Source organism: Scardinius erythrophthalmus (assembly GCF_964197995.2).
Source record: "Scardinius erythrophthalmus genome assembly, chromosome: 5".
Lineage (NCBI taxonomy): Eukaryota > Metazoa > Chordata > Actinopteri > Cypriniformes > Leuciscidae > Scardinius > Scardinius erythrophthalmus.
The window spans coordinates 13,516,164-13,541,256 of record NC_138225.1 but is presented as its reverse complement, the minus strand read 5'-3'; the positions used below and the strand labels follow the sequence as shown (position 1 = coordinate 13,541,256).

At 35.4% G+C, this 25,093-nt stretch overlaps 1 protein-coding gene across 1 annotated transcript; it reads left to right on the top strand.

Annotated features, from left to right (window-relative positions):
• On the top strand, positions 1–25,093 carry LOC308691134 (sodium- and chloride-dependent GABA transporter ine). The gene is made up of 13 exons (XM_081366068.1): positions 1–666; positions 2,719–2,853; positions 11,962–12,172; positions 14,391–14,523; positions 14,838–14,972; positions 15,559–15,662; positions 15,921–16,045; positions 18,663–18,775; positions 19,603–19,743; positions 20,377–20,476; positions 20,640–20,740; positions 23,172–23,342; positions 23,439–25,093. Exons 1-13 carry the CDS (start codon positions 396–398, stop codon positions 23,529–23,531), a joined length of 1,833 nt encoding a protein of 610 aa, XP_081222194.1. The 5' UTR covers positions 1–395; the 3' UTR covers positions 23,532–25,093.

The following is a 25,093-nucleotide window of genomic DNA, read 5'->3' as shown; positions in this document are numbered from 1 at the left end:
GAATGCAGACAGCTATGTAACATACGAAACTATACTTTAGGGGGCATGTCTTAAAAAATTGTGTAACTGAGCTAAAGAGCTATATAAGCAGCTAACCACTTGTGCATGTTATGTATTCGGAACAGTTAAAAGATTACGCGGTATCTCGTTTTCTTATAGGGGTAGATTTAGTTAGCCAAATATTATGCTGAACAATCCATCTGTTGTAATACAGAGCGGTGACAGTGACATTTGGTAACAAAATACCGGCAAAGTGTAACGGTGTCAAGCTACTTCGTTTTGAAAGACTAATGCATCCTCCTTTGAAAAATCGTTATTTTTAATGAGCTATTTATATTTTAAGCGCTAATAATAGGCTACTAATATTTTTCTGCGCTGTATCCTAAACGTTTGTAATGATGGGAGTTGGAACTGATAATAAGACCACGACCTTGTCTAGTAAGTATGCACTGCAGCAGCTTGGAGAGGGAAAAGAGGAGGTGGATCTCGCCAAGATGACACCCGGCAATGCTGAGGCCACGAGGCTGGCAAAAGCTGAACGTGAGATAACGGAACCAAGAGAAACGTGGGGTCGCCGTCTGGAGTTCGTGCTCGCCTCTATCGGTTATGCGGTGGGTCTGGGGAACGTGTGGCGCTTCCCGTACCTGTGCTACAGGAGCGGAGGAGGTGAGTGAACGAGACCCCTGCCACTCTTCTGTCATGAATATGTAGCCATTCCGATGTCACCCATACAACATTTGTCATGGTAAACATAATAGTTTTCATCAAAATATGAATTATGAATTACAGTTAACAATTGCTACGGGCATTTTGAGTGTCCAGAGATGAAAAATTATATTACTGAGAATATAATTATTATAATAATGAGAATAAAAATATAAAATATAATTAAAAGCAAAACATTGTGGCTTGTATGTATGTATATATATATATATATATATATATATATATATATATATATATATATATATATATATATATAATTCTGAACAAAGTTTTACTTTGTTGCCAACCAACATAAACATGCAGGAAGCCATTTTGTTGTCATGTGACAAAAAACATGAGGACGGACCCCTTTATGCCAATTCAATGTAATAAATTAATTTATATTTATCACATAACTCTGACCTTTTTATGAAAAGGCACTTTTGTGTTCAAGTTAAATAGCGTAAAGCTTAGGAAATTTCTTTATAGGCATGATTAAAAATTTATATTTGAAAATAACTTTTTTGAACATAATGATTAAGTTTACAATTAACACTTATGTTGTAATAAATTATATTGTAATCAACACTTATGTTGTAATTAAAGTCTTTTTTAATACTTTAACTTAAGACTCTACCACCTTTTTTAGATTAAAAAAAATCGATAGAAAATTGTATAAAAAAATACACAGCATCCGTAAATACAGAAATTACAATTTGCACGTTTTTGCTAACTACATTTTTATGACCATTGTATTCTGTTTATTTTATCTGTATTAAGATTATTTTTTGGAAGCTAATTTTTGTGGCTGTTGTGTAACTATAACTTATAGTTACACAACAGCCAGAAAAATTAGCTTCCAAAAAATAATTTTAATAAAAGACATATACAATGTCACACACGCCTGTCCTGGATCTACTGTTACATCTTATAGTCTATAAGATGTAACAGTAGATCCAGGACAGGCGTGTGTGACATTGTATATGTCTTTTATTTTCTCACGCCAGGCTGTGTTTCACCTTTGCGTTGGTTCTGCCAATGTTTTGTTCTTTTGACCCTTTTTCCATTGTTAATCATTGACTTAAATCATATTCATTGACTTAGAACGTTTGTTGTTTCCATGAATATTTATCAATCATAAATTTTCCTTTCTGGGTTGGCAACATGCCAAAAATCTTAAAAAGATATCCTAAGGGCATGCAAAAATTATTTGAATTCTTAAAAAACTTGAATGGTTAAAAAGACGCAATACTGTCCTGAGAATGACAATCAATAAAACTCAATTTCTGTGATATTTAGAATAAACATGTTTTTAGGACAGCTATCACAAAGTTCACTGCAGATAATCCTGTCTCCTGTTGTTTCATGTTTGTATAAAATCATGTAATTCTTATTATATGGTGTGTGTGTGTGTGTGTGTGTGTGTGTGTGTGTGTGTGTGTGTGTGTGTGTGTGTGTGTGTGTGTGTGTGTGTGTGTGTGTGTGTTCAGCGCACATCCATATCGTCCAGATGAATGTTTGCTTTCTTTACCTGTGTTTTCATAGATAGTAAAACCATTCACAACCTCAGATTCTTTTTTTTTTCCTCATCATCTAAAATTTACAATTTTTTTTATTTTATTTAAATCAGAGGGAATACATGTATCGCCTTTTCATCTAACATGTCAATAAATTATCTTACCCTCCTGAAAGACACTTCCTCTGTTCATGGTAAATTTGCATTAACATGAATTGCAAGAAAATAGTTTGAACCTCACAGACTGACTCTGCGGAAACAAAAAGGGAAAATTGGGGAAAAGACAAATAAAGGGGTGGAAAATGTAATTACAGGACTATTTGACCATTGTTAATAAACTATTGATCTATTTATCCCTGCCAAATTTATGAAGACAAAAATACAACATTTGTGACCATTGAAAACAGTGATTAAATAATATTTATTTTACTCAATATTTATTCATTATTTTCATATCTTGCCTCATGTTTTGTTTTCCAATCTTTTACATGTTCCAGGTGCTTTCTTGATTCCCTACTTCGTCATGTTGTTTCTCTGTGGTATCCCACTGCTGTTCATGGAGTTCACTGTTGGCCAGTACACTCGTCTGGGGCCGGTCCATGCTCTGGCTAAAATATGTCCTCTTTTCAAAGGTGAGTGGCCCATGTCTCCCAATCACTCACATATCCTGGGTTCTATTCTACCAAACATAGTACAGCAAATGGGAAGTCTTATTGATTTGTATGTTGTTTGGGACATTCTGGCAGTTCAGTCAAACTAATGGCTGACTGTTCAACTCTCAACTGTGTTCAAGTCTGTTGAATTATAATTTGACATCAAATGAGTTTAAGAAATATGTTTTTAGAAATAAATTATATAAAGATATATTCCTCATAAAATCTCTGGACGACTTTGCCTGCTGTGCACCTTGTCGTATTGTTTTCTTTATCTGTGATTTATCTATAGCCAGAGGCTTGTTCCATAAAATAAGTTTACCAAATAAGCCAGGCTTTTTTTTCTGTTAGTCTGACTCATTGTCAGTTGATTTGGTTCCATAGAGCAAATTTAACATAACTCAAGCTCAGTCACTCTGGCAACTTATGCTGGGAAACTAACCTGTACTAATATACAGTATAAACTATAATATATATAAACCTACAGGTTTTCTTTTTTTTTTAATGACTGTTTGAATGTATAGTGGACAAGGATTAATTAAAATATATGAATACATTTCACTTTGGTTTTGTTTATGGCAAATGTTTATTTGTTTTGTTCTATGGTTAATAGTAGGACATTAGAACATGCTCCTCTCTCTCTCTCTCTCTCTCTCTCTCTCTCTCTCTCTCTCTCTCTCTCTCTCTCTCTCTCTCTCTCTCTCTCTCTCTCTCTCTCTCTCTCTCTCTCTCTCTCTCTCTCTCTCTCTCTCTCTCTCTCTATATATATATATATATATATATATATATATATATATATATATATATATATACATATATATATATATACATATATATATTACCATTTCAGTTGAATTTAATGTTTTTTCTGGGGTATGTTGCCAAGTCTTTCTCCTAACCCTCCCCATTACATGATTTGGGACACACACACACTCACACATTCACACCTACGGCCAATTTGACATATTTAATAGACCTAATCTGCATATGGACTGTGAGGGGGAACCCATGCTAACAAAGGGAGAACATGCTGACTCTACAGAAAGGACTCCAGGCTCAGCCATGGCTCAAAACGGTGATCTTCTTGATGTGAGGCGACAGTGCTACCCTCCAATCCATCAAAGTGCCTCCACCCATGATAAAAGTTATCCACACGGCTCTGGGGGGTTAATAAAGGCCTTCTAAAGTGAAGCGATGTGTTTGTGTAAGAAAAATATCCATATTTAAAACTTTATCGACTAAAATAACTAGCTTCCGGCAGACGGCCATTCGCATCGATTTACGGCAAAAGAGTAACACTTGACCTGACGCACAACGTAATGACGAACGCGGAAGCGCAGAGGACTGAGCAATACAAAACAACAGTCACGAATTATAAGTCTAAAACGACAATTTTTAAAGAGAAATGTCGGAGGAGCTTGAGTTTGTTGCCCAGCCCTGTTTGTTTGAACCGCGAGAGGCGTCCTACATCCTCATACATACAAGCTACAAGCTAGTTATTATAGTCGATAAAGTTTTAAATATGGATATTTTTCTTACACAAACGCATCGCTTCACTTCAGAAGGCCTTAATTAACCCCCCAGAGCCGTGTGGATTACTTTTTTGATGGATGGATGCACTTTGATGGACTTAATTTTCATTTTAGGGTGAACTATCCCTTTAAGAATAGTGTGCATATCAAATGATCTTGACTCATTGAACCAGGGTCATATTAGTGGGATTGCGTGAACTTAAATTGTCCTTTATGGAACCCCATTTAATTTAAAGGGCCCCTATTATGCTATTTTAAAGTTTCCTAATGTTGTTGTGGACTCTCATACAACATGTTTACATGCATCAAAGGTAAAAAAAAACTGATTAATTTCCTCATAATATACATTTGCACATCATCACATTTTCAATGACTCTCAAACGACTCGTCAAATTAATCTATCTCTCTAAATCCCTCCTTTCCGCGATATACTCTGCTCTGGTTGGCCAGACAGCTCAGTGTGTTGTGATTGGCACACCTTGTACAGCGCGTCAAAAACAAAAGACCGTAAAATAAACACAGTAACGAACAATGATGTCGATTTTACCATATCAATGCGAGCGCCAATGATGAAACATTGGAAAAACTGTTCTTCAATCCAAACCTCCATCGCAAGGACGACTCGAGCAGGACTCAGTGTTTCTCAGTGATACACTACTCAGTTTGAGGTACATTATATGAGATGTTTCAACTGTAATTCCTCAACATCAGCATTAACAAGTGCATGTCCATCGACAAACCGATTATTTTACTTGTACTAATTTATTTACAGAGTATTTTTCTAATATATTGCGGTGAACACGTGGAAACTGTATCAATAACAGTGCATGTATACATTAGCCGAGCTCTAGAGTGAATGATCAGATGTAACATAAACGTTGGTAAAACAAATATTTCCTCAAAGTAATGAGAACGACAAACAATCTGCATTAATAGACACAGTTTTAGGTAATCGTGGCCCACAAACTGATTAGCAGAAGTATTTCAGTAAGACAGTAATAACGTGAGTTAGCCAGTTAGCAGGAGACCTACACAATATAAAACTCAAAACGAAGTATTTTGAACACCATCTTTCAAGAGCAAGCGGTTTGCGAATCCTACATTGAACTCTGAGATTTAAGAAGCAGTTGTCAGTGAAATAAAGGGAACACAGCAAAAGTTTAGGATTATACTGCTGTGATATCGTGGTAAAGATTTAACCACTGATTCTTCACATGCTCGTCCTTGGGCAGTGAAAAAAAAAAACTGGCTTTATCTTCACATTATAGAGCACAGCGCCGTCTTCTCGACATGATGCTGTCCAGTATCCACAGGAATCAGTTGCTGATTTGAGGTTCAAGTTTTCCCTGGTGTCTGCGCACGCAATAAGTGGGCGGGCAATATGCTAATGTTTGGTCTTGATGTCACAACGAAACGGCTAATGACTCGTTTGAAAAACAATTCATTTCATTGACTCAGAGTCGACTCTTACTTTTGAAAGACAATAACTTTATATACGGTGCACTTTCAGATTTAAAACTTTGCAGGATGTTTTCATTCACTAGAGCTATGTTACACACTACATGAAAGGTCCTTTTCAAAAATGTATTATAGGGGCCCTTTAGTTCAAGTCAGGTTTTGGACTGTAATCCCCAATTTTCTTAGTGCACTTTATGGAACAGGCCTCTGCTTTGTTTCTATTGTTCTAAAGTAAAAGTAGTAAATTGATCTAAAACAGAATAATTCATGATCACATGCGGAACATAGAAACTGGAATAGGCTAAAATGCAATTGATTGGTTAGATTAATCTATTGTGATTTAATAACAACAAAGTAATGTTTTATATTGATACAAAAAGAATCATCAGCTTAAGTTAGTTAAGAATTTTAAATATAAATATCAAAAACACATTAATTGAAATGTTTAAAACATTAAATGCATAGCAGCTGGAATAGAACATTATATAATAACTACTAAACAAGATTCATCACCTCTCTTTTCTTTTTGCAAGAAATGCTTCTCTTGCAGTCGGATTCGTTTGCAGTCCCACTTTAAGTGACTTTAACTATTATGTACTAACATTTAGATGAATCATTTGATACAATGCACTTATTGTATACACACATGATTTTACATTGTACTTATTTTTTGAAATACCTGCATATTACATCTGTAATTAATTTATATTTGTCTTACACTGTTGAGCCTTAAACCGACCCATACCAGCAATCCTGTCTGTAATCTTACCCATATCCCACCTCAATAGAAGCACAAGTGTTTTGCAAAACAACATGAACAAGTACATCATATATAACAGTTTTGCTGTAAGTACATATTAGTTAAAGACACCTAATATGTGACCCTTTTTTCTTTACTTGATACGACAGTGGCATTTAAAATTATTAAAAAAGAACAATAATAAAACATTTTAGAACATTTTAGAACAATAATAAAAAAAATAATAATAAGAGAAACCTAGCTTAAAATAATTGTTTATTTAGCTTAAATAATGTTTTTTTTTATTTCATATAAATATATATATATATATATATATATATATATATATATATATATATATATATATATATATATATATATATATATATATATATATATAGGAACATTCATTGTGGTTGCAACACCGGACTTTTGCAACTTAGGTATTAAAATGTGTTTTGGTCGATCGGATCACAATTTGACAAGTTAGACAAATTCCCGTTTACACCTGGTATTTTAATCTCTTTTGTCCACTTTCAACCACTTCTGTCCCGATTTCTTTGAGGGGAGGGTCTATGGGTGGGTACATGTATGTGTTTTTTTTCAGATCTTTCAATTTAATAGACAAAATAAGCTCGCACAATTTACATTTGAATTCGCCTGGAGACTATGGAAAAATATGGAGAGCTGCAGCTTTTCTGCTCTGATAGCCTCAAGACCACGCTGAATGCTGTGAGTGTGTGTTAAAAATCAAAAATGGTGAGAGAACATTGTACTTAGTATGTTCCATCTTCAAACCAAACCAAACTTCAGCCGAAAAAATATTAAATCCTGTTAGGCCACCGCGCTTCCCATAATGTTTACACATTAAGCCAGTAGGCAGAGAGTAGGCGGGCTTTTGCAGCTGTTTAAACACATTCGACAGCACGAGTGTTTACACTACGAATGCAGTTTCTACTACCTCTGGAAGTGGTCGAAAATAGACAAGCTCAAAACTTTAGACCCCGTTTACACCTGTATTTAGCGTCGTCCACTTGTGATCTGATTGACCAAAATGCACCTTAATACCAGGCGTGATCTCAGGGCCTGAGAGAGATCTACAAACTTTTCCCTCAGCCACAAAGATTGGGATCCTCTGAATGATACATTATCATGCTTACTGTTATTACCTTTTTATAAAAGACCCATGTTGGCAGTTGTGCCAACCTGACATTTGAGAACATACAAATTGCCTTACAAAAGTTTTTCAATTACAGCTTTAAAACTACTTATATTTATAAAAACGTGTTTATATGAAAGGTTTCAAACATAAAGGGATGCCATAGTATTTTATTTAGAATGTATTTCTTCTTATTAAACACCATTAAATAGTTTTCTTAGTATGTTCATTTTTGAGGTTTAAGATACCAAAACATAAAATAAAATAATAGGCATATTTATTAGTTGAATGTACTGAAAATATATTAAAACAAAATGTTTTTAAAGTGATGCATGTCATAAATTTATCCAATTATTTTAAAAAGATAAAATGCACTTGGGCACAAAAATATGCATGTTATGTCAATGACCCATTATCATTTTGCTGGACTATGTTTTGTGAATCAACACATCTCTCTGCATTGACATGGCAGTTCAAGCATGGTTACAGAGTGCAAAGCTTATCTTCTCACCCTTGTGTTTTACTTTCCCTGTAAAAATATGTGGACCTGTAACTATGGCACTTCATATCTGATGATCTGGTGATGGCTGATCTCTTGTGTTCGTCCTGTGTTCTGTACCTGAATCAATCCTCCTCATATTTGAACTCTTACTTTTATGAAAACAAGAGTATTTCTTCTTATAATGAATATTTGGAAATAAATACATTTAATTGTTTGTTTATTTATGTTTAATTGTTATATATGATAAAATATTACAAATGTATTACAAAATATCAATGTAATTATATAATTATAATCGTTATATATTATATAAATATAAAATTAATTTTTAATCAAATTAAAATAAAGTTTTTCAATTTTTATGGAAATGAGGGCAACCTATTTGTGACTAAAGTGAGTGTCAACATCAAGCTCAGCCATCACTGTTCATCATTTGGGTTTCTTTTCTTTTCTTTCTGTCTTTTTTTAAATTTGACTCTTTCACCTGCTAACTAAAGGCTTCTCTCCTCAAAGACAGAGATAGTCTACCCGGTCAAATCTTTTGGGTCCATCCCTTGATATAGGGCTCATTTCAGCCGATTAAGGCTCCTTGCTAGCAGAGGGACTGAAGTAGGTAGTTCTTTCTGTATATTCTTTTGACTGAAATGTACTCTTATGTCACATTTTTTTTGATGTTGCAGACGATCCACCAGAAAAAGTGAGTAAAGTGTAATTCAGTAGCTCTCCTCTATAATAGTTCACCTCCTTTGTAATATATTTCGGGACTTTTATTAATGGGTTCTAGCTTCTATCTTGGTATGGTCAGAAAATTAACCTCACTCCTAAGTATCCTTTCTGTCTCTGCTGGAGTAGTCATAGCCTTCAACAGTTGTTGACATCAGGGTTGCATGATTTAACAAGGTTCCTAAAGTGAAAACACCCACACTCAGAACAAAACATTGGAAGGATTTTGTTCTGCACTAAACAGGAAAAAGAGAGTGTGTGCAGGCAGGCATTTATGTTCAGTTATACAGCACTAATGTGTTGTCCGAACTGGTGCTAGGATTTCTTATGGGACATGGGAGAGGATGAATTCTATGGGTTTGTTTCTGCACAAGAAAACAGACGAAAAATATAGTAGATGAGCTTTTCTTAGAAAAAAAGTATCTTTCTGTCTCGACAAAATTTGGAATAAAGTATGGAAGAAACCAATAGTTACTTTCTATACCTGCAGGCAATAATATTTGTCCAAAATAAATTCTTACATATGTTTTAGTAAACCGAACTGAATATTTAAGAATTTCCTTTTATCTAGCTTTAAAGCTTTGCTCGTTTACACAATTTAAACTTTGCATTGTGCATTTATAATATTTGGGGCCCAGCTGTTCTCCATAAGATTATAACAATATGGATATAGGGATTTATTTACTCTTTGAAAGATAATACATAGTATTTACATGTCAATTAGTGTTTTCTCCTTTAATAATATGTGATGGTATTTTAGGTTCAAACTTGTTCTTAAACAAACTTGTTCTCAATTAGTAGCCTAATGCATACAGACCTTTCTATAACCTCAAGTTGAACACATCGTTAACAATAATCTTACATGCAGTGGATTTCATTAAAGAGTAACTGTTTATTCTGGGTTTGTTGTTCTAAAGTTGAGCATCCAATAATCCTATAATGCCCCTCGTTTATATTATTGTTAAGCAGAAGAATCGTTTATTCAGGAGTTCAGGAGAACAAAATGCTCTGGGGGAGTCTACATGACCTCAGAGGACACCACACAGAATGTGCCAACAACAACAGCATTCCTGTTTTCAGTGCTTTCTACTATTCAGGCCTGAAACAACTAATGAACATTCCATTTAGGTGGTGGGAATACACAAAACAATGCCAAGATCTATAGAGAGTGATGATAGCTAATCCTAGGACTTAAAGCTGGCATCAAACATGGTAAAAAATAAAATCAGTGATCTTTGCCTCTTCATCTGCCTACCATGTCCTACCAAGTCATGTCTATATTGGATCCAGAACTGTTCAAACTGTTTGGTTTGGCAAGTAAATCATAAACAGAACACTACGAATAACTAAAATAACATTTTTTTCCTTTTTTTTAATGGCAAAAACTTATTTTAAGAACTTCTAATGACTGGATGGGAATTTTTTTGTTATTATATGACACTTAATTCTCCAACATCTTCCTGATGTCCATTTCTAAATCTAATTCTGTTTGACTTTAGGCTTATATGAGATTTCAATCCTGATTACAGTTTGGCAGTAATGAATAAAAACCGCTGGAGGCAATTCTGTTCTGTATATCAGAATTTCAGTGAGGTGTCAGCACAAAAGAAGTGTATTAAGTTTACCCCTGGCCATTAAATCCCTTTATGAAGAAAAGCATATTGTGTGGTGTGCAAAGAGTTTAGTTTCTTGGTTTTCTCAGATTGCAATTAATACATGAATCATTGAGAAACAGAAATACTGTTGCGTAAGGCAGTGGTTCTCAGCTTTTGTTGTTGATGTTAAGTGCATCCAATTAACTCTTAACTATGATATTAAGTTGTATCATGTATCAGTCACTTCATGAAAGGCAAATACCTACATGGACAGGTTTCGTGACGTCCCCTCATCCAACTTGGCAGCATGAAAGATTGTTAAACAAATTGTTTGCCACAATATATTTGGGCATATGCAGAAGTTTGATTTTGAATATGTTTTTTAGCGCAATTTTCCACCGGACAAAATTGCGATTGTTAACTCATGATTTCTGTTCTGTCTGTGCGCACCAATCTTGCACTTCTATCTACTCCTCAACCAGACCACCTAGAGACTTCGGGTTTTCGGCATTATGTTAAGGAAGGTCTAATCTCGGGAACGCACAAAAAAAAATCCAGGAAAAGATTTACTATCTCTTAGTGTTGTGATCCCATGACGTGAGAAAATTGCGCTAAAACACTCACTGAGTTTTTATTACTTGTTTATATATGTTTTTGTACAATTTAGGTCACCAGTTGATATCCACTGTAGAACCAGTTAAGAACCATTGTAAGCTACAAATAAGTGGTAAAAAGCTAGTTGAAGCTTAAGTTTTCATAAGATCTAGATTATGAGACTACTTGTTCCAACAACACATTTAATACCCCACAATATCAATCCAATCGGAATCACATGTAAGCAGGGTACAAATATTTTTTTAGCTTTTCAGAATTGTGTGTGCCTGAAATCTAAGCTACAGCATAACATTGAACAGCCTTACTGGATTTATTCATGCAATCCTCAATAAAAAACTAGACTTTCTGTTTTAAATCTCTAAGAACCTCTTGCATAAGGTCTCTGGAGCCATAAGAAACCCCTGGTGTCGTGGCCAACCAACAAAATATTCACTAAGGAAGGATAACAGAAGAATCCTGAGAAACTGGTTTTTTTTTTTAACGTGTTTAGAAATGTTGTTAGATAAGAGTTCTCTTTATATAACTTGACCTAAAGTAAAATGAAAACAGCTGTCATGAAGATTTGCTTTATCTTGTACGCCAACCTAGAAATGTACATCTGGAGGTCAACGGTTTTATACTTTTTTAAGCTAAACATTTCAGAGCCTCTGAAGAGCCCTAAGCGCTGTTCCAATATGAGTCTGTTCATCAGTGAAAGACTCGGAAATGGTGTCAGGAAACGGCGGCATTTTCCGGTGTCTCACGGTTTCTTTGTCTGTCCTCAGGTGTGGGGCTCGCCACGGTGGTGATTTCTTACGTGCTCTGCACCTACTACAATGTGCTCATGACCTGGGCTCTCTACTACCTGCTTCATTCGTTCAGCCCCTCATTGCCATGGCAATCCTGCAACAACACGTGGAATGCAGTTGGCAACTGTTCCACTGGTTTTCCTGGCAATGCCACACATCTGCAATCAGCCAGTCAACAATTCTTTGAGTGAGTGACAGATTTAATTTGTTTACTGGGTAAGGTCCGCACAATCGGTCCAACGACAGTTTCCAAGAAGCGGGTGACGGTTTTCAGCATGTTCTGTCTTTTCTTTTATCTGACTCCATTTTAATGCGACGTCGAATTTAGGTCGGAATGGAATTTAGGTTGGTCATTTATATGATACTTTATCTAGACACTTGATTATTCTATTTAACTCTTTACTTTATATTTTACTCGTTCATTAGGAATCTGTGTCGAACAGAGAGCCTCGCGCCGTCCGTTTAACGCAGGTCTCACGATAAAAAACTCGCCAGTCTTGGTCACTTTGTCACACTGTGATTGTCACTAGACAGAGGTAATTGACTATACTGTTTAGAAGGCCGCCTTCATGCTTCCTCTATCTAAAAGTATTTTGTTTAGATCTGTATACACTTGAATTAAAGTAACACTATCTCTAGTCGGAGGTCATGACCACTACTACTGATATAAGTAGACCAACATTACTTCTCTGATAGTAGCTTTGGTTTGGTCATGCCATGGTTTCCCACATATAGGTAAGGCTCCCCCTATTTAGGTTGGTTGATCAACATTTTGTTGTCCTAAACAGAAATTCCCTTTTTAAGCCTTTACAGTCTGAGTACACTTGAACTAGTGCCAAGTGTTTGCCGGAGCTCTAAAATCGCAGTTGGTGTGCCCTATGCTCCACTCAAAACTGGACTTTAGTCCATTAATAACCTGACACAGATTTGCGGTAACATCAGCCTTCACTTAATCTACTTGAGAAAATAATTTCAGAATAAGTCAGAATAAATTCAATTGTAACAATTTAATATTATTCAGGTAAATGTATCATGCCAATTACATAATCAATTCACAGATAATCAATACAGAACTGTGGAATAAAGAGTAAAAGATATACCTGACATTAGGAAAATTACATAATGCTGAGTGTCTGAGGACATTCAGCATTACGGGCTCATCTGACAACAAAAAGCATTTTTCAGCATATCTTTAAATACCCTGACTAAGACAAAACATTCCTCAATGTGGGTCATGAACTTAAATAGGAATTTGCATTGACTAGGGTCATAAACCAAGGGAGTTTAAACCTTTTGAGGATAGAAAGTAAGCTAGATATCGGGGTAGCTAGGGGCGAAGGGAAAGAAATGTAAATTAAGACAATACTGAGATGATTGACTTTGTGATTGTGTCTCGGGTGGGGATGCTAATCTTGCAAGAGAGAGTTCAAATGTTAAAGCTACACTGTGTAGGATTTTCTCCCATCTAGCGGTGAAATTGTATATGACTACCAACTGAATATTACATTCTAGCTCCTCCCATTCCGAAGGCGTTTTAACCTCTACGGTGGCCGTATTATTTCAAATCTGCCGGCAAACGCGAGCAAATCTCCCTCTCGCATTCGTCACGGTGCTACTGCGTGTAAAAACGCGAAAGGCAAAGCTTGTATGTCCCTCTTTGTCTAATGTATTTTTAAGATGGATGCGCAACATGGCTTCCGCCGTTCGAGCGACTCGCTCGTATGTATTCTAAATGGCAGATTATACACTTACAAGAATACTTAATTAGTTGGTTGAAGTGATTACACTAATGAGAACGTATCATTTTGAAATAACAATGTGTTTTTTGCTAAAAATCAACTTCAAATATTACACAGTGTAGCTTTAAATTCCAGAAACGTTTTCTCGGGGAGTAGTCGTTTCTTCACTCTGTATAGGGAATGATTCAATGCAATACGCTCTATGCACAAACGCTGTTGACGTATTTCCGGTAGAATCTCAGCCAGCGTCTTTACTTCCGCGTAGCGCGTTCTATAGCGAAGTATACCAGCGGCAAAACTTTCATAAAAGAAATTTTCTCAGAAACGGAGACAACGATTTTAGAAACCGATTCGCTAGTTGGATTTCCCATGATATGAGAGAATACTCACCCTCAAAGTTGTTGATGTAGCTCGAAATATATAATTTAAAGCCCTTTGCTTTCTTACTCTTAGGTGTGACAGCTAACTGCCTCACAATATTGTTAACATCATTCACGTTAACCGCTGGAAGTTCTTGTAAACAGCTAGTGTAATTTACCATTATCTCCACCGAATGCAAAAACGGCTTCCGACGCAGCACCGGATGTAACTGGGCGGGCTGAGACAAAACACGGAAGCAATTGTGCATAGAGCCTATTGCAATGTGTTCTGTTTTTTTTTTTTTAGTCATAAGGTCCTAGAAATGACCAGAGGGATTGAGGATGCTGGAGGGATTCGCTGGGAACTCTTTGGCCTCCTAGTCCTGGCCTGGGCCATTGTTTATTTCTGTATCTTTAAAGGTGTCAAATCCACTGGAAAGGTCAGAGTTCAGAGCTCACATCATTTCTGAATATATTCAATGTGTTTTAATTGTCTAAATGAAGGCAAAATAGAATATTTAAGATACTACTAGAGGTTTTGTCTTTTTAATAATATAAATAATGTGTTTGTGTGTTTACAATAAGGCTCAGTATGTTAACTGTTAGAGTAACTATATTTGTTCAAGTGAATAAAACTCAATACATTTTTATCTAGTTGATAAAGAAACTGATGGGAATAAATAAAATATACTTTTTTTGTGGTTTTGTCCTTATCACAAATAAAAATCCCTCTGTTGACTGACTCTGTCCATAGGTTGTGTACTTCACTGCCACATTCCCTTATTTCATACTATTTGCATTGCTGATCAATAATGTCCAGTTACCAGGAGCAAAAGATGGTATTCTCTTCTTCCTCATGCCAAACTGGAGTAAACTGTTGGAAGTCCAGGTGAGATCATTTGAATAAAAATACATGATTCAAGTGTTGTTAAAAACAAACCTACCAGTCAACATTGCATTATAGCTTGTAGAAGAAACATATAATTACTGTAGTACCACTGATAAACATCAACATTGTTGTGGGAATTGTGGCTGTTTACCATTTGACATGTAAATTGACACTTGGTTAAGTGGTCTGGAGTAGGTTTGAAATAACTTTAACACTGTCAAATCTTCGAAAACACCTACTTTGTATCATGTGTAGGTCACTGAATGAATGGCAGGGTTTATTTTTTTATATTTACAGTATGTTTCCTATATGTCTGTTTGTGTTGCTTCTATAAATGCCTATATACATTGCCGAACCCAATAATTACACATTATATTGTTTTCTTTTCATAAAGAGGATCTGATTGAGTCTGAATGTGTTGACTACAAATATGCTGTGATAGATTGATTGACTGTGCTTTTATGCCCCTAAAATAAAGCAAATGTAAATATGATTACCATGTCTATAAATGATTTAAAAAAAATATGGACAAAAAGACAAGAACAAAACCCTGCGCTTGTGTGTCTTTGTTAATCTTACGTTGTAGGTGTGGGTCAATGCTGCTGCTCAGGTCTTTAACTCCATTGGCATCTCCTTTGGTTCTATGATATCTATGGCCAGTTACAACAAGTACAACAACAACATCCTTAAGTAAGCAATATGGCAATAAAGTGTTAAAAATATTTGTCCCAGCAGCTGATTATACATTTAAAAACATATGTTTACATTTAAATAAAATAAATGCATCTAAGTGAACGTAAAACTAGATTAAAATAAACAAATTTGAAGGTTTGGAAAAACCTTGCTTTTTAATTGCTTTTAAGTTTATTGCACTAATCAGAGCTAAAGTGTCTGTCATCTTCAATAAATGCTTGATTCTCCTCATCACGATTACCTTTTATTTTACAGGGACACATTTATCGTCTCTCTGGCAAATTCAGCCACTAGTATCGTAGCAGGCTTTGTTATTTTCTCTGCCATCGGGTACATGGCTCACATTCACAACCTACCTGTAGATGACATTGCCACAGATGGTAAGTTGTTTTTTGTTTTTTATCAGTTTCTGCAGCTGTAGAGCTAGTCTTCACATGTCCTTGCGTTTTTCAAGGTTTGTTCACAAGCAGTAAAAGCATTGAATCGCACAAACTGAAAATACCACATTTCCTGTTATCTTTTATTGCTGTCTTCATTCAGCCATGAATCAAAGCTCAGTTTCAAGGACCAGGATCACACAGACAGGGCTGGAGCTACAGGTGCCTAGGCCCATCCAGATTGACAGCTTGCCCACCCTGTCAGATCCAGGGATTTTTTTTTTTTTTTTAACAAAACAATTTACAGTTATTCAATATTATAGTTATTAGTTAAATATAAATGAATCACATTTAATTATTTGAATTACATTAGAAATCCTAATCTTAATAAGAATATGCTAATTCGTCTCTTCAGTTCCATTCTTCACGCCAACTAGCAGAGCCCTTTTTATGTTATTACAAAAATGGCTAAACGGCTATCTATGACACATAACCAAGTATTTGAAGGTTGAGCGTGTGAGCTAATTGGCTACTGATACAGCAGGAACCAATCAGCTGTGCCCTATAGAGAATGATGTGATTGCACGCAGGTTGAGTTAAGGACCTATTAGCCTGCGCTATCTAGAGTTTAATGACAGAACCATGTATTTTGTTTCTTTCTGGTTATTGACATCCTAAAACTTAATATCCACCACTGCACACAGGATCTGTTATTCTTCTTATGTGATCTTTGCTGTTGTGCTCTTGTGATGGGTGTGAAATCTAATGCACTGTACATGAGTAGAGCAATCACATTTACAACCAAGTCCTAATGAATCGACACAGAACAGGACACTGGCAATGTGAATACTGCTGTAAGATATTTATTTGGGCGTTGATATAAATATGCGCTGCTTTTGTGCGTGAAAGGAAGTCAATATCAACACTTTGCAAGCTAAGGAAATGAGAATTCTGTGGGGAAATTCCAGCTTCAAAAGTTGAAATAAAGTGGGATGAATGATAAATGAAAAGTTTAAGAGAGGATAAGTGTGAGAGGAGGTGAAGGGTGGATGGGATTATGCCAGAGAAAGAGAATAAAAGAGACCGTTCATGGGCGAAACAGAATCAGGGAGAAATGAGCAAAGTGGGCAGAGTAGATCAGTGTAAATGCAAAACAATGATAAAAGAATGTCTTTGAGTTTTGAGCTGCCCTCAGGAGAACTTCACAGCAGTTTGCAATATCATAATATTTGTGTTTATATTACATTACTGTTTACTATATGATGTCATTCAAGTCCATCAATTTATACCAGTTAAAGCAGAGATGCTGCCACCCAATGAAACCTGGGTAACTGTTCGGCAGTGTTATACTTCAGGAAAAAATTATTAGTTTGCACAGTTTGATATCCTATTCAGCAGTTTTTGTAATATTTGTTTTGTTTTATTTTGGTAGTTTTGTATTTTGTAGTGTTTTCTCATATACATTTTTTTGAGGAGGCACTTCCTCCTTTGCGTCCTCAGAGGAAACACCACTGCCTCAACTACGCTCACTTTATCAACACGATTTCACTCAACAGTCTTCATCATTTCTGAGCAATGCGATTATAGTTGTGCTGTTCAGCAGCTTTGCTGTGCATTTCTTAATCAAAATAAATGGTTTAATGTCTTTGTAACTTTTATTCTTTCACTCTTTGTTTAATCTTTGAAAGACCAGCAACTCATAATGTAATAACTGCACATAATGTAAAATCGGAACATAATGTAATAAGTATTACATTATCATTTTAAGAAAATGTTCATAATGTAATAATTTTCTCAAAACGTAATAGAATTTTGAGCTCATAATGTTATAAAAATTTTTACATAATGAGACATTTATAATATTATGAACTCACCAAAAACATGTCATATTTTCATAATTGTAATAGCTTTTAAAACATAAAAAATATTAGTATTCCCTTACAGTACATTTTAAAATATCTAAATCCAGTCTTAAACCACCAGCGAAATGCCGATTAATATTCATGCAATTATTATCATTATTTTTTACATCACAAAACCAAACAGTTTTAGCAGGGGTGTGTGAACTTTTTATAACCACTGTACATGATTGTTAGTTGTACTGTATTATTCAACTTGCCCTCTGATGTACATTCAGGCTTTGTTTTGCTGTAACTTATATTAAAGTGAATAGCCTAAATGTTTGCTTTAGTTGCACTCTGTGCTGCCTTTGGCTGAAGCAGATAACATGTTTTATCACACGCACACACACCTTATTGCTATATTGATACTGTGGGCTTTTCTTCATAACATTTTTACACAGTATTGGTATTTAACACTGTTTGTCATTTAACAGTATGTATACCACATGTATACAAGTAGTAGTAGTAGTAGTTTGGTAGGTTAAGACTGGATTTAGATGTTTTAAATGTACTGTAAAGGAGTACAAATGCTGTATGTAAAAAAGGGTACACGGTGTTAAGCGGAGCTGAGAGTACTAAACATCACTGTGTGACATATCTGGTTCTTCTTGATAGCCAAGACCATTGTTGTTAATGTTTACTTTGGCATAACAACTAGTCAACTAGTGTCATCTTTCTCCTGATCAGTGTGATATTTGTGTGTATGTGTTTTTCTGCAGGGCCTGGTCTGGTGTTTGTGGTATATCCTGAGGTGTTTTCCACCATGCCAATCTCTCAGCTCTGGGCGCCTCTGTTTTTCATCATGTTACTCTGCCTTGGACTGGACAGTCAGGTAGAAGAGAAGAGGTCTCATAGTACAAGCATGCACAAACTAGCTCTGTTCTAAACCCTAGAAAGCTGCCTTTCTGTCTGATACCTACATACAGCTGACAGCTGCCTTCTAAGAAGCCATTCGCACAGGACACACTCTTGTTTTTCAATTGTTTTCAATGTAAACATGCGCTAAACTTGACTTTTGCAATGGATCTCACTGCTTTTTCAGCATCTTATACTTAAATACATGTGCAAATATTTGTATAATCTGCAATTTTGTCCAACATATTGGATACATTTTGTCACTGTGCATTCTGCAGTTATCTTCCTTACAAAGTATAAAAATGGTGCAGCCTTGGTAAAGTTTGGTAGGCCACAGATGTCAAATTTGCTCATTTTATGTTCTTTCATAAAGGTTTCTCAATGTTTGTTGAGCAATAAATTCAGTGAATCTCATGGAGTAAAAAAGGATTATATTTAATTTATCATCTGCCTTTATTGCTATGTTTGTACAGCCAAAAATCATAATTCACAGGACTAAGATCACACAGGATTCTTATTTTCTCTTTGAGCTGTGAAAAGCTGTTTCCTCACACAACTGTGTCAATGTCAACATTGCAAACAAGATGAGAAATTTGAGTGCAGTTGCAAAACCTATACCCATGTGTTTAGATGAAGCAGGATAATAAATGAAAAGGTCTCATTCTCAATTTGGAGAATCAGAAAGTGCCCAGCTCACCAGGTTTCGGAACAGAGCTATATGCGTGGGTTTGTGCAATTTGTACATTGACATGTGAACATTTTGGACTATTGTTTGTGTGAATGTACATGTGTGTATCTGTGCAGTTTGCCATGGTGGAAGTGGCTGTAACTTTCATCATGGACGGCTTTGGCAAGAAAGCTTTGCAAGTTTTTAAGAGGAAGGAGCTGATTGTTCTGGCAGTGTGCAGCGTTGGCTTTCTGCTGGGGATTCCTCACATTTCCAGGGTAAACACAGTAGGCTCTAGTTTCACTTTACAAACAAATATTGTATTCTTACTTTTTTTGATTTTGTTATACTTAGATCATTTGGATTTTATACAACTATTCCTGACCTAAACATAATTTTAGTTTCAGAAGAAAGATTTGATTTAGAGATAGATCTCAGGATTTTTCAGTATATTTTCAAGTACTATATTCAATAAAATTCAAAAAGTCAAATACAGTACATCTAAGTTTAAATAAAGCCATGTAAAAATGAACAGAACAAAAGTGTTTGGAGGGAATGATATTACATTTTTAACAATGTTAACAATACAAATAAAAAAAGGCAATATCTACATACAGTATATTTTTATTAAAACATTTTAATATGTGAAAAATGCTGTGTGTGGACTTCAATAAGCATTCGAGAAGTGAAGACTTAGAGTAGCGGCTTACATTCTCATCAATTCTTGCTTTCCCTGGGAATCAAACCCATGACCCAGAATGCTCTACTGTTTGAGCTACAGGAAGTTTAGACACCATAAAAATATATAAATCATTTAAAATATATCCTATATATGTAGTCCTTGTTTTGATTATGGACATGAAACCTAACCCTCATTTGAAAAATAATGAAATAATATTGTGTGTGTACAGAGTGGGATATATGTGTTTCAGCTGATGGATCACTACACAGCCGTGGTTTCTCTTATGTTTCTGGCCTTCTTCGAGGTGCTCGCCGTCACTCTCATATTTGGTGAATGTCACTTCCTTCAGTGTGTACTTCAGACTATAAAAAACTCAGATCAGATGTGTCCATTGTACAGAGATTTGACAGTTCATGCTTTTTTTTTGCTTTCCATGCTAATCTCACTTTTTTCTTGCTCTCTTCCACATCTCATTCTCTCATACACATGCAGGAGTGAGACGGCTCAGTTTAATGGTGGAGAAAATGCTGGGAAAGAAACCAAACCTCTTCTTCCGTGTCTGCTGGCAGTACCTTTCACCCATGCTTGTTCTGGTGAGGAAAAAAACATCAGGATTCTCTATTTTTGATAACTGACAACTATATCGATCTGCGTTCCAGAGTAAATAGCTTCAAAGTGGAGATAGGTTTTAAAATAGTACACTTTTTCCCAACAAGATCTTTTAGTAGCAGTGAAGTGAAATAAAAAATCTGACAAAACTCATATTTTGTCATCCTTTTACTGGGAATCCGGGCATCCTAAATGCCCTTACCTTGCCACATTAAAAAAATCTTTAAAATCTTAAATGGCATTGAAAAAAGGTTGTACATTTGTTGATAGTAATAGATATTTATAAAGCGGAGCCCGGTTTGTGTCTGTTGAATTGCAGATCTGAGAGGTTGGGTGAGGTATAATGCTTTGCTTTGAATTAAAGGGATAGTTCACCCAAAAATAAAAATTGTGTCAGTATTTAATCATCCTCAGGGTGTTCTAAAAAAGTTTTGTTGTTCTGTTGAAGTTAAGTCAAGTCACCTTTATTTATATAACGCTTTATACAATAGAAATGTTTTAAAGCACCTTTACAGTGATAAACAGAGAAATTATGATTCAGTGATGCAAACAGAATTTAGTTCTTCTGTAAAGCAACTCTAAACCGAAAATAGTGTCATTGTTTAGCTGAGGTCAGTTCAGTGTTTATTCAGTTTTGTTAAATAACTGTGTTAAGATCATCAAATATGAAATGAGTTCAATTCAGTTATAAAACAGTGATATTGTCGTCCAGCTCTGTTCAGTTCTCATTCCAATAGTCTCAGTACAGCATGTGTGTCCCCAGGGTGTCCCCAACTAAGCAAGCCAAAAGGCGACAGTGGCAAGAAACCCAAACTCTTCTCGGGAGGCAGACAAAAAAACCTTGGGAGAATCAGGCTCAGGTGTGGTTTAATTCTAGGCTGCGTATTAAGTCAGATTGTGGATTGTAGATTAATCATTTAAAATACTTCATCCAGTTCCTCCTGCTAGAATATCGGGATACATTATGACAGCATTTGGTAGGAAGGAGTCAAAAAGCTGGCCATAGGGTCTGTGCAGAGGACTCGTCTGGTTCTCACGGTTCCACTGAGGATCTGTGCCGATTGGCTGTCGTATCGACGAGGTCTTCACGGGGGATCTGTCTCTGCCTCTCTTATCATGACCACCTGTTGTGGTCATCCAGATGCAGATCCACCATCTGATCTGGATACGGACCGAATTCGGCTAACTAATGGTGACCTCGGGATAAGGATGAAACTAATACAAGCGTAGATGCCATTTTACTGAAGATGTCACTAGTACATCGGATGTTATGGGAAGTGTTCCCGGTTCCGGTTGACCTAATTCATGCAGCTTTATTGATTTATAGAGATGTGATAGTGCGTTTTGTGTATGCTAGGTTAAAAAGATGGATTTTAATACAGATTTATAGATAAATAGGAAAAGGATCTACCGCCCGCAATCGATTTTGATATTCTATGTATTATCAGCTGACCAGAATTTTGAGACCGCAATAAACGTGAAGAAATATAATGCAATAGGAGCTCGCTCAAGTACTGAGGAGCTTAACCATATAGAGATTTGTAATTAGATATTTTGACGAATGTTGGTAACCAAACAGTTGCTGGTCCCTATGGAAGCTTGTTTCCGCCACAAAATAAAACATTTTAAAAGATAATTGTGACTTTTTATCTCACAATTGCGAGTTTACATCTCGCAATTCTGACTTTATTTCTCACAATTGCGAGATATAAAGTCAGAATTGCGTGAAATAAAGTCGCAATTGCGTGAAATAAAGTCGCAATTGCGTGTTATAAAGTCAGAATTGCAAGATATAAAGTCAGAATTGCGTGTTATAAAGTCAGAATTCTGACTTTTTTCTCGCAATTGCGACTTTATATCACGCAATTCTGACTTTCTAACACATAATTGCAAGTTTATATCTCGCAATTCTGACATCTTTTCTCAGAATTTTGAGATATAAACTCACAATTGTGAGATATAAAGTCCAATTCTAAGGGGAAAAAAAGGACGGACTTTTTTTCTTTTTTTTTACCTCAGAATAGTTTACATTTCACAATTCTGACTTTATATCATGCAATTCTGACTTTATATCTCGCAATTGCGACTTTATTTCTCAGAATTGCGGCTTTATTTCTCAGAATTGCGACTTTATTTCTCGCAATTCTGAGAAAAAAAGTCACAATTCTGACTTGATATATCGCAATTGTGAGAAAAAAAGTCCAAATTGTGAGATAAAAAGTCGCAATTATTATTATTTATTTAATTAATTATTATTAATTATCGGTGGCGGAAACAAGCTTCCATAGGTCCCCATTGACTTCCATAGAATAAAAAAAAAATACTTGAGGGTAAGAAAATGACGAAGAATTGTTTTTTTTTGGGTGAACTATCCCTTTAATAATAATGACCTCTTTCCGGTCTCTCTCTCTGCAGGGTATTCTGATCTCCAGTATTTTTCAGTATACTCCAGCTCGATACGGTAAGTCCTACACATACCCGCTCTGGGCAGAGGTGGTCGGCTGGTTCATCTCTCTCGCCTCCATCATCTGGATTCCACTCGGGGCTCTACATGAGCTTTGGACCACCAAAGGGTCTCTGCTGCAGGTATGTACAGTGCACAAACACTAACCCTAATATCAATATTGGTTGTGTTTCTCCATGTCAAAATGAACCCAGTGCCTTTCTCCATCTCTGTTGCAGAGGTTGAAAAAGTCCATAACTCCAGCTATAGATCTGGAGTTTGTTTCAGAGAAACCATCTTCCGAGTCCATCGCGATGTTTACTGCTCCTTAGACACCTGCGTGTGTGTGTTCTTAATATGTTTACTCATAAGAAGTGCAAAGTAGTTCAGCTTAAACTGTAAAAAATAGCATTTCATGTTTTTACTCGTATTTATATTCCGTTTATTGCATTTGAAATTAATGCCGTAAAGTACAAACATCACGATACTCCTAGATTTACAAAATGGCGGCATTAATATTGATGACAATCTGTTTTTTTTATTATTAAATTACTTTTTTACATGTTTATTTGATTATTTGAAAGCTTTGTAATGTAAAAGAAAAAGAAAACTTAATGTCAGACATTAGATATGTTATGCATATGTTTCTTCAAGTAAAGAAATATAAAATATATAACATTGTTATGACAGAAATTACACAATTTTGGTTGGTTTTCTCTGTGATTTAAGCTTTAAAATGATTAAGCATCAACCTTTTAAGCCTTGTTGAATTATATATTTGTATAGACTGACTTAAAGGACTGACAAAACCTTGAAATTGTTCAGAATGTTAGGGACGACATACTTGATTTTACACAACAATCATTTGAAAATTCATTTGAAAATTCAAAAACTGCACTAGCAAACTCCTGCACAAAATGTTTTCATGAAACTCCTAAATTTCTTAAGAACTTAAGTTCTTAAATGTCAACATCACTTTATTATGTGTACAACAACATTCACTCTCATAGGCTTTAGCACATAGCTCATAGAAAAAGAGAGTTGCTTTCAGATGCCTTTGTGTTAACTGAGGACTAAGGTTACGTAAATTGAACACCACATTTACAGCTGCTTGTGACGCATGCAGGTTTTGCCCTCTACTTGGTAACTTGAACTGTGGCACATATTCTAAAGCATATAGATGGCTGAGTAGCAAAAAACCTTTGCCCACGTTTACAGAAAAATGAGGAAACGGAGGAAGGTTGCAAGTTAAATGTGTGCCCTTTTTAATAAGCACTTTCTGATGTCACCTGTAAGGCCTATCTCTGATATAGATTGAAAAAAATCATGTTTACTGGTTTTTATTTTAGTAGTCACTGTTTTACGATTTAGCGTAAAAAAAATATCGAAAAGTGAGCCAAAGTTTAAATCAAAATGTCCATGACACGTTTATTTAGAACGTATATTTAGAAATAACATGTTATATTTTAAATTTGCAATGTTCCAACTAGTAATTGAGAAATCAGAGATAATAGTGTCCACTGCAGGATTGACAAGGCAATGCAATGCTGTTATTATATAATTTGTAATCAGTAATAATTAGTAATAATCTGTGAAAAATGTGTCTTCACTTGTTGTACCAAACCTTAGCACTGCTGTTTTTTTTTTTTGTTTTTTTTTACTTATGTAATCATTGGCCATATGTCATCTTGGTTGTGTTATCTCGGAATGAATAGTGATAACCACAGAATGATAACCATTCATATTCAAACAGTTCTCTTTTTTGTTGTCATAGACTGTCTATAAAGATGAAACCTTTTTTTATATATTTAAAATGTCACATTTATGTCATGACTGACAGTTTTATATGCAAGTGATCTTATCAAAATAAAAGGCACTGCTTTTTCCATTTCAG

Excerpts from the sequence above, each read along its gene's own strand:
- LOC308691134 (XM_081366068.1), top strand. The coding sequence starts at position 396 with ATGATGGGAGTTGGAACTGATAATAAGACCACGACCTTGTCTAGTAAG. Across the intron at positions 12,173-14,390 it reads GCCAGTCAACAATTCTTTGA|TCATAAGGTCCTAGAAATGA; the intron begins GTGAGTGACAGA and ends TTTTTTTTTTAG. Across the intron at positions 19,744-20,376 it reads GGATTCCTCACATTTCCAGG|AGTGGGATATATGTGTTTCA; the intron begins GTAAACACAGTA and ends GTGTGTGTACAG.